Raw genomic sequence first — 11209 nt, 5'->3', positions numbered from 1 at the left:
AAATGTGACCGTAGAAGATCCCGATGGAGAGATATTTGAACATGAGATAACATACAACCGGAGACCATTGTACTTCCCTACATGCTTGCAAGTAGGGCATTGCTGCCAACAAAAAGACAATGTGAGACAAATCCAAATCACAAGGAATTAGGAAAAACAACCAAAAACTATGAAGAAACCTACAAAGCAGGTATGGGTGAAAGCAGGACAAAGCAAAACTATTACACAAGTGGAATCCAAAACTGACAGGGAAGTACCAGGCAATAAGGGGAAAATCAAAGAAGGCGAGGAAGGCTGGACAAAAGTGCGTGTCAGATCAACTGGCAAGACATTTAAAGCAGGCCAACTAGAGAGTACACATTAGCTGGTTGGCATAAATGGTTTCAATTCACTCAGTGAAGAAGCAAATCACCAGAGAATGGAACCACAGCATGCACAGTATGAAGATGGGGGAGGAAGTAGCATAAGGGTGGAGGACATGGCTCAATTTCCTTTTCTACCAAGATGAAGATAGTTACTTGGAGTGTTTGAGGGGTGAATAAGTTGTATAAACAAAAGGAGACAAAGGAGTTTATTAGAGAGAATAACATTAGTATTATAGCAATAATAGAGCATAGAGCTCAAGAGAGTAAAGTTGCAAGTATAGTTAATAAAATTACATCTGGATGGAGCTGGATCACTAATGTTTCTCGTATATAAAGAGGGAGAATATGGCTGCTATAGAACCCCAACCTTGTAGTGATAACTGAACTGGATGTGCATCCTCAATTCCATATATGTTCAAGTGAAAGGGATAGTTGTGAACATTGAATATCACTTCATTGCAGTTTATAGCTTACATAGTATAAAGGACAAGCTGGTCTTGGGGCAACAACTGAAGCAAATGGAGTCATTGCAGCAAGGACCCAGGTTAATAATAGGGAACTTCAATGCCGTATTGAATGTAGAAGACAGAGTACATGGTACAGAGGTACAGGATGCAGAAACAAGAGATTTCAGAAAGTTTATGGTAGAAGCTGGGATGACAGAACTACAAACAATAGGAAGATCATACACATGGAGCAATACTCACACATATAGTAAGATTGATAGAGCCATAGTCAACTCAAACTAGATAACTACAATGCAACCTTTATCAGTGCAAGTTATGGACCCTATCTTCTTAGACCATTTTCCACTCTGCATTGAATTGGGCAGACCAGGAAACAAATGCAGGAAAGCATTTAGATTCATGAACTATATAGCAGAAGACCCAAATTTCACCAAAGTAGTAGAGGGCAGCTGGAGGCAAACTAATAATGCACACTATATGAAGGAAATCTGGGAGAAGCTGAAGCATGTTAAGAATGCCATCAAAGAACTGAATGTCAAAGAGTTTAATGGGGTCACAAAAAGAATCAAAGACATCAGAGGCAAGCTTAAGAATGTACAGGAAGACATGAGAACTCCAAACCACCCACATGAGTTATTTGAAGCAGAAAAGGAGTTGAGGATACAACTTGAGAAATGGGATTTGATAGAAGAAAGTATATATAAACAGAAATCCAGGGTGCAATGGCTAAAGCTAGGAGACTCCAATTCAGCATACTTCTTTGCAAGCATAAAGAATATGAGAGCACAAAACCATATCAAAACTTTAATGTCTACTGAAGAAAGTATGCTGCAAACAGATAAGGGCATAGAGGAGGAAATACTCAAATTCTACAAGCAATTGCTAGGAAATGCAAATACAACAATGCCAACAATCCAGCCTAATATAATGAGAACATGTCCTATACTTAATATAAGGCAGCAACAAGCACTCATTAGACCTTTTGACAAAAGAGAAGTATATCAGGTACTATAGGGGATAGATGAAGCTAAAGCACCATGGGTGGGTGGTTCCAATTCATGCTTCTTCAAAAAAGCTTGGACAATAGTTGGGGAGGAGGTGACCAATATAATGCTTAAATTCTTTGAAACTCAAGACATGTACATGCCAATAAACTGTATTGCTGTTACACTAGTGCCAAAAGTAAATAACCCATCTTATGTGAAGGAATTCATACCAATTTTCTGCTATACTACAATATACAAAATCATATAAAAAATGCTAACCAACAGACTACAAGGGGTCATGGATGACTTGATTTATAAAGGACAAGCTGCATTTGTACCTGGAAGGGTGATCAATGATAATATTATACTTAGCCATAAGCTAATAAAGTAGTATGGAAAAAAAAAGGAATATCACTTAGATGCATGATCAAGATAGACATGCAAAAAGTGTATGACTCACTAGAATGGATATTCCTGGAGCAGGTGCTTATTGGGTTGAATTTCTCTGAGACATTTGTGAAATGGATTATAACCTGTGTTCAAACAATATCCTACTCTATTGTAGTTAATGGTAAGGTAAGTACTCCATTTGCTGCAAAGAGAGGAGTGAGGTAAGAGGACCCCCTATCTCCATATCTTTTTGTAATAGCAAATGGAATACCTTACCAGGCCGTTGAAGACTCTAAAGAACAATCCTGATTTCAACTATCACCCTAGGTGTGCAAAGCTAAACCTAGTGCAATTGGGATTTGCAGATGACCTACTCTTATTCTGCTGGGGAGATGTGATATCTGCAAAGCTATTGTATGCTTGTTTTGACAATTTTTCTAAGGCATCTGGGTTAGTAGCTAACCAGGGGAAAAGTTATGTTTACTTTGGAGGAGTTGCTCCTAACATACAACAGGAAATTTTGCAAACTTTGGGCTTCCAAGCTAGCACATTACCTTTTAGATACTTAGGTGTATCTCTGAGCTCTAAGAGGCTATCAATTGGGTAATGTCAACCACTATTAGACAAGATGACAGGAAGGATCACTATCTAGACAACAAAATTGTTGTCTTATGCAGACATGCTGCAACTGATTAAGAGTGTACTTACAACTATACAAAATTTCTGGTTTCAAATATTCATATTGCCTAAAAAGATCATTAAGGTGATTGAAGCAACTTGCAGAAGCTACCTCTGTACGGGAGCTACAAAATGTTCCAAAAAAGCTCTTATTACCTAGGAAAAGTAATGCTTGCCTAAGGTTGCTGGTGGATTGAACATAACAAATATTGGCTTATGGAACAAAGCAGCTATCCTAAAACACTACTGGAGTTTGGGGCAAAAAAAAGATAGATTGTGGATTAAATGGGTCCACACATATTATATAAAGGGGAATATGATGAATGAAGTTAAACCAAAGCAGGCATCCTGGGTTGTGCAAAAGATTTTCAATGCAGGGAAATATATTGAGGAGGCTGGGCTAACAGTAGAGGAGATTATGAGCAGGGACATGTTCTCCATAAGGAAAATGTATAACAACATGCGAGGTGATTACCCCAGAGTTCATTGGAGGAGACTGATATGTAATAATCAAAGCAGTCCAAGGTGGTCCTTCATCTTATATATGACTGTACAAAATAGGCTATATACCAGAGATAAGCTCATCAAATAGGGGATGCAGAGTAGCCCGATATGCATTTTATGTGAGCAAGAGCAGGAAACCACACAACATTTATTCTTTGAATGCAATATAGCAGCTAGAATCTGGCAAAAACTACTCACATGGCAGGGTGTTAGTAGAGTTGTAATGGGATGGTCTGAGGAGGTAACATGTGCAATAAATAATGCACGAGGGAAATATGGAAAAGCTTAAATATATAGAATGACTTTAGCCGTGAGCATTTACTATATCTGGCAGGAAAGGAATCTAAAATTGTTCCGAATAAACGTAGAGCAGAGGATGTGATTGTAAAGATGATTAAACAAGATATACACTGCAGAGGAAGCAAAGTACCAAGACTAGCAAAACAAATGGCCAGCCTAAACTTCTATCCAAGAAGCAATAAGGAGAAGGTCTAACCAGGTGCAACAAGATACAGGATACTAAGTACTCCCTCCGTTTTAATTTATGTGAATCTGTTTGACTGGGCACGGAGTTTAAGAAAAAATGAAGACTTTTGAAATTTGTGGTCCTAAACAAATCAAAAAGGGACACATAGTATTTGCATGATTATAAAAGCTTCTCATTAAGGGTAGAATTAAAAGTTTAAGCTAAATTATTTTTAAAATTAGAAAGGGGTCATTCTTTTTGGAACGAATCAAAAAGAAAATAGGTTCACATAAACTGGAAGGGAGGGAATAACTATGATTTCTGAATGTTAGAATTAGTAGAAGAGGCACGCTAAAGTTGGGGCTGCATGTTCAACTTTAGGATGATGACATACCTGTACAGTTTCTTCAGATAAATAGAAAGCTTATTTACCAAAAAAAAAAAAAATAGTTCCTACCTCTGTTTTAAAAGGCATTTCTAGGGCGAGCCCCGAGGCGAGGCGTACCAAAAAAGCCCCGGGGCGATGGTGTGGGGCGAAAGTCTCAAGAGGTGTACGCCCCGTAATTTGGGGCGTACGCCCGGGCGTTCGGGGCGTACGCCCGGGCGTTCGAGGTGCGTTTTTTAGTAAGGAGTAAGCCCCATAGACTTTTTCAAATTAAAATAAAATTTGTTGAATTATTCCTTCATATAATACCCAAATTCTCAAAAGTAAGTTTAGTAATTACTTAAAAGGTTTAAAAAGAAACTCAAAAATATTAAATTTAAAAGTAAAGACCTTTTTTATTGATTTAAGCCCTAATTCATGGTTTTTTCAAATTTTTATCTTGTCCGCTAGTCTGCTAATATCTCCCAAAAGCAACGAATATTTAATTTTTTTTACAAATACAAAGAGAACTACCTTTTTCTTCATAGCAGCAAATTCAAAGTTCAAATTGCAAGTTAATCATCCTTTTTGTTCCTCCATATAGAAAACTTTATTCTTTTAGATTTAAATTACTTGTGCTTATAAGTAACGTATAATAGATTATTTTGATTAGTTTTTTTGTGGGGATAGAGCACACATATATATAGTTTTTTTTAATTTTTATACAATTTTACATGTTTATAAATATTAATTGTCATTATATTATTTTATAAAATATTAAAAATTAAATACCTATGGGGCTTACGCCCCGCTGAGGCATATGTAAAATGCCCCGCCTTACGCCCACGCCTTTTAAAACACTGGACTTCCTACTCGTACAAGTAAAGTCGCTACCGGTCTATTGTCAAATTAGATTTATTTTTTTGAATTGTGTTTAAGTTTCAGTTTTTGAAGGGAGTCTTAGAGCAACAGTAAAGTTGTCTCTGCGTACCTATAGGTTACGGATTCGAATAGTGAAATCAGATACTGATACTTGCGTCGGGGTAGAATGTCTACATCACACCCTCTTGGGATGTGACCCTTTCCGTATGCTAGACCTATATGTCATGGGTTCGAGCAGTAGAATCAGTCATTGATACTTGCATCGGAATAGACTGCCTATGTCACACACCCTTAAAATACGGGTCTTTCCCAAACCCTACGTGGATGCGAAATACCTCGTGCACTGCTGCCCATTTATAAGTTTCAATTTGATTTGAGTTGGTGAATGTCACTTTGATTCATAATTCAAATAAATCAAGAAGTGTACTATATATATCATAGAAATAGTGGAGTTTCCCTGTTCATGTTTCATGCCAACTTACTAAAGAGTCATTATTATATAGGACCAGAAAATACAGTGAAAACTAGTTGAATTATTGCACTGTTTTTTCATGGTGGGATTTAGAATGGGTCAGATAGTGATCTTCGGTTCGATTTAAATCACTTGTTTCAACTGCTACTCGACAGCCATATGATAATTCATACGGAAATTTTCACAAAATTCAACAAATGTGTATTTTGTACTTTTTTATCTTCTTGTAATCTATGTTTAATTCTGAAGTTTTTAAGACAAAACACTTCTTGAATTTGTTTTTAGCGAGAAAAATTAGTGTCTTTTTTAACATAAATTTTCAATATCGTGCAGATATACTACAGAGCTCATTTATTTTAACATAAATTTGCATGTTAACGAGATAATAGATATTTAATAAAATAGTTGAGATACGTAAAAATTGAGCAAACATCATCACTTTCCCTTAGCCCACATCTGATTTTATAACCCTAAAATCCTAATTAATTCTATATAGAAGACCCTAGACCTCTAGACCTAGACTCTAAGCCTTCCGCTGTTTCTCATCCAGGGGCGGCCCAAGGGTCAAGCCACTAAAGCAAAGGCTTTAGGCCCCCAAATTTTGAAGGCCCCAAATTTGTCTTTTGTTTTTCTACTCGTATTTGTATTGAGACCCCGACTAATCTAGATCATACCGTGTAAGACCTAGTAAAAGAGAGAACACGTTTTAACAAGATTTTTTTAACTACAGGACTCGAACCCAATATATTTAATTAAGGTAAGTTGGATTAAATACATTTCACAATAATCTTTAGATGCAGAGTCTAAATATATTGGGTATGTTAAAATAAAAAATAAAATATTTTATAAAAATTCAAAAAATACAGAAAGAGAATCACTCCCCCTAAACCCTTGTAGCGAATATAAAACTTTTCATTATTTAAATTTTACGAGTGACGTCATTAGTGAGGTATCGATATGAATTTGGTTCTATTATCTAAGATCAACAATATCTTAGGAGTGACTAAATTATTTATAAAAGAAACTATTAACAACTGATGTCAGGCCAAAATTCTATACTTTTAGCACATTACTCGCCCTATATTTTGTTGGTTTAAGTGAGTTATTGCACGACAATTGCGCTAAATTGTGTTGTTCTATGTGTAGGAATATCAGAATGAATCATCGATGTTATGATAATTTTTTTTTCCTTCTGAAAGGCCCCAAATTAAAAATTGGCTTTAGGCCACCAATCTTCTTGGACCGCCCCTGGGTCCATCTGAACTTCCTTCGTCGGGAAATTATACCGTCTATATAAGATATACAAAATATTTATGTATGTATACATATGGGATGTTGAATCTTCTTGGCTTTTCCACATATTTAAATTGTTTATTTTATTTTTTAAATCCCGTGGTAAAAAAATTCTGGCTATGTCACTGCCACCAACTATTACATTCCAGTGAAAGATAGAGGGAAGGCTGACTATAGAGTTTGTGTTGGTGGTTGCTTGTGAATTTATGAACTAAAGTGATGTGTGGCAAAGCCTTTGGCAACTTCCTTGATTTTTTTTCTCTCTATATATTTTTGGCAAATGAACTAGTTTTCTTTTATTTGAAGAAATTACTTAGTAGGGGATTGGTAATCATGGTTGAGAATTTTTAACCATAAGTCACAATTTTCTGAACATATATACATGATTTCTTGAAAAAACAAATAGTCAATAGGCTTAATTACAAGAAACCTATTATCTATTTTGTACATTTCTTGATCACCTATACAAGGTGAAAAAGACAGATGCAATTTCCTTTCAATTTCTCATTTCTCATAATTATGGACTAGTACTAGTCAAAATTGCCATTCTACAACATGGACAATGTGCATTAGATTCTAGCCATGGAACCAAACACTTGGAATGGAACCTGTGGGCACATTGCAATTGCAATAGGTTATCACAAACTTTAAATTGGTCCAAGCAAATAGCACATTCATCTTGTTCTGAAGATTTCCAAATCATTTTTGCCCAATTGAACTTCTTTGATCCACTCTTCTTTAGTCCAGAAAACACTTCTTGTTGCAAATTATCCACACCCAAACTTGGCCTATTCTCCACTATTCCCTGCCTTTGGTTTTGTTGTCCATTATTGAGACTCCTGAATTCAATTGCACAAAATGAAAAAGGCAATCAGTGATATTATGATAAAAGAGTCAAACATATGGTTGGAATTGCAAGTTAGAACTCATCTAGTTTTTCGTTATTTAAGTTATATACGATGATAATGTAAAGATTTTTTAAACTATCAATGTAGTTTAACCTGTAATAACAAATTAGTTACCATTTTTATTAGGTTATCAGTTAATGTTTGTCATATATATATATATATATATATACACACGTATAATTTTCTCTTAAATAATCTGATTGTTAAATATTTTTTTACACTATCAGTACATAAAAGTTAAAGTTACATAAGACTATATCAAGAAAGGAGAAGTGAGCTTTTTACCTCTTATTTTGTGATTTCCATCTTGCACTAAGCCTATCATCCAACCTTTGCCTGGCTTCTCTAGCAGCTTCACCTAGTTTCTCATCTTGGTATATATATGCTTGGCTTGTTGTACCCCTTTGCTGTTAATTCAATTCAATTATGCAAGAGAACACACACGAATTATTCTCATGTCATTACAATAGCTATAATAATAATAATTACACTTTAATCTCTAGTAAGTTCAAATTGGCTACATGAATCCTACTTGTCCGGATCGCTCCACTTAAACTCATCTCACTCTTATATAAGATTGCTTACATCACCCCACCCCTCCTCGAATGCGAGCTTTCTTCCTATCCTATATGAACGCGAGATGTTTCGTGCTAAACTTTCTTTTTTTCACTCTTATATTAATATCATGTCATTACATCTAGAAAAAAATTTGCCTATGCAAAATTAATACACAAAACAAACGTGGAGGGAGTATTAGTATATACCTTAGAAGAGCTTGAGTTGAGAGGGTATTCATGGCTACTAGTGTAGAGACAAAAAGAAGACCTTCTTGTGGATGAAAATCCAAAGGTATGAGATGAATCTAACCATCCACTACTTTGATGAAATCTCCTTCTTCTAGCACATTCAACCCCAGGAAGCATGCCTGCCATTTTTATACACAAAACTCAAGAGGAAAGAGAGAAGGAAACAATAGTGTAAAACCAAAAACTATATTCAATTTTTCAAGAAAAAATGAAGGAGAAAGAGGCAATCATTTATCTCCATGTAGATAGTGTATAAATTAACTAGAGTTAGTTTCCTTCCTTAGTAACTCAAAAACTTGTGTCAATGTTATTGTTTTTGTTGTTTTATAATGATAGAAAAGACAACTCCTCAATGCAGAAGTTTCTTTGAAAGGGAAACTTTTAATTTATTTATTTGAATCTTGAGAAAAAAGGGGCCAAAATTGAAAGTTTTGGACTAAAGTTCTTTGGCATACACAAGAGGGTCCCTACCATTAATTTCATTCATTTTTTGATAAGCTCTCATTTTCAGCTTTACTTTCCTATTTTCATCTGTCTTTCACTTAAATAGAAGGTGAGCCTCGAAACAAGGTAAAGTTGTTTTTGTGTGACCTTTAAGTCATGGGTTCGAGATGTGAAATCAGTCACTGATCTTGTATAAGGATGGACTGTCTACATCACAGCTTTTGGGTTCGATCCTTTCTCTGATCACCCTGCGTGAATGCGAGATGCTTTGTGCACTAGGCTGTAATTTTTCACTTAAATAGAAGGAGGTGTTAGGAAGGACATGACCTTTTCTTTTTCTCTCTTTTTAAATTTTTTTTCCCTTGCACTCAGTCGCAGAGCCAGAAAATTCAATAAGGATGTTTAAATGTTTAACACCCTTTGCCAGTGGGCTATGCAAGGGAGTTCAAAGTCTATTTTTAATCAATAACAAGTAATATTTTACCTTATACATAGTATAATTTTTAGGCGAAAGGTGATCAGTTAACTACCCTTGGGCCAACATAGCTTCGCCCCTGCTTGCACTCTACTTGTTCTTATAAATTTTACAAACAATCCAGATTATAATAAAGAAAGGGTAAAAGAAAAAACCAGATAAGAGTAACAATTCTATCATCAAACTCTCTGTTGGAAATTGGGTCACGATAAATTAAACACTCACAAAAGACCTAAGCATTTATAGGGGATTTTTCTAACATATATATATATATATATATATATATATATATATATATATATATATATATATATATATATATATATATATATAGTCTTTTCTAGTATATGTATCATAATTTAATTTTAGATTTTTAGATAATTCGTACATTAATTTCTCAATACATGAGTTAAGTAACTTAAAGTACTCCAGATGAAACTGGTTATATATACACTATACTAGGATGTAATTATATTTTATTTATAGATGATCTAATCTGATAATCATTTCAGGTGCATTTAAGTGTGTTGTAAGTTATTTTCAGGAAAATTATTCTCCATTACTTCTCTAATATGGATGCAAGTTATTTTCCTTATGAATTACAATTATTTTAATTTTAAGTTCACCTAGAATAATACTTTTGATTTTCTACTTCATTTTTTGTGTTTCCGTTCTTGTAGCTTAACAAACTTACTACACAAGAAGGGGCTACTTCACTAGTGTACAAAGCGAGCCACGTGACTAACCTAACGGCCAAACATTATCATCGACAAACTATACACATGATTAATAGACATGTGTTGTGTCTTTGAGCAATTAAAATATGAAAAAGGATAATACAACAAAAGAAAATTTCATCAAAAAGTTTTTCAAATTAGGCCCCTAACTTTAATTAGTTTCTCATTATACTCATTTTAGAGTGTTAGATTAATTCGAATTCACGCCGTGTAAGATTCATTAAAAAGGAAATATTTCCTATCAAAAAAGATTCATTCTGAAAGCTCGAACACAAAATTTCTGATTACGCATGAAGGATCATATCCATCGCATCATATTCCGTGATCGTTAGTTAGGGCCCTTACAATTAAAGTAATTTTGAATTATAACATTGAGTTGTCTTCGTGTGTCCTATGTGTCACGATTCGAGTCGTAGAAACGATCACTAATGCTTGTATTAGGGTAAACTGTTACATCACACCTCTTAAGGTAGAGTGCAACGCTTTTCCAAACTCTGCGTGAATGCGAAATGCTTTGTTCACCGTGCTACCTTTTTTGGTTTAACGTCAAGAAATAGCACATAACGAAAGGTACTCTACTATTATATTCTTTTAGTTAGCTTCCTGTGCGAAGGAGTTTGCTTATAAAACTTGGACAATCTTTTCATAGTAAACCACTAACTTGTATGACCAAATTTTCGTATGAAAAAATTGGTCAATGGTCATTTATTTACTTATAGTCTAGGCCGGTCTTCACTGTTATAATCGGTATATGATCAAAGTTGAGATTACGTACTCAAAGATACCATATTTAAATAAAAGAGCTGCCCTGTCAAAATCTAATAAAATATAAAGGCTGACTATTACAAAAATATAAAATAGAGAAAAGGATGTGATATGATCTTTTAGAAAGATTTAAAGGAAAATGAAACATTTTCTCTTTAACAAAACAAACAAATTAACAAAGGGGTTTGGTAATTTAGGTGATGCTTT

At 34.6% G+C, this 11209-nt stretch overlaps 2 protein-coding genes across 2 annotated transcripts; one reads left to right on the top strand and one right to left on the bottom strand.

The window, feature by feature from the left end:
- Nucleotides 1-1123: 1123 nt before the first annotated feature.
- Nucleotides 1124-2815, top strand: LOC142172419 (uncharacterized). Its single transcript, XM_075236030.1, has 3 exons — nucleotides 1124-1837; nucleotides 2302-2429; nucleotides 2488-2815. The coding sequence occupies exons 1-3, from the start codon at nucleotides 1124-1126 to the stop codon at nucleotides 2813-2815; spliced, it is 1170 nt and encodes a 389-aa protein (XP_075092131.1).
- A 4396-nt stretch (nucleotides 2816-7211) lies between these two features.
- On the bottom strand, nucleotides 7212-8879 carry LOC107759976 (uncharacterized). The gene is made up of 3 exons (XM_016577992.2): nucleotides 8540-8879; nucleotides 8061-8182; nucleotides 7212-7706 (listed from the first exon to the last, which is right to left on the bottom strand). The coding sequence occupies exons 1-3, from the start codon at nucleotides 8705-8707 to the stop codon at nucleotides 7385-7387; spliced, it is 612 nt and encodes a 203-aa protein (XP_016433478.1). The 5' UTR covers nucleotides 8708-8879; the 3' UTR covers nucleotides 7212-7384.
- Between the last annotated feature and the right edge of the window lie 2330 nt (nucleotides 8880-11209).

Source organism: Nicotiana tabacum, chromosome 18 (assembly GCF_000715075.1).
Source record: "Nicotiana tabacum cultivar K326 chromosome 18, ASM71507v2, whole genome shotgun sequence".
NCBI classification, from domain to species: domain Eukaryota; kingdom Viridiplantae; phylum Streptophyta; class Magnoliopsida; order Solanales; family Solanaceae; genus Nicotiana; species Nicotiana tabacum.
This window is presented reverse-complemented; position numbering and strand designations above follow the sequence as displayed.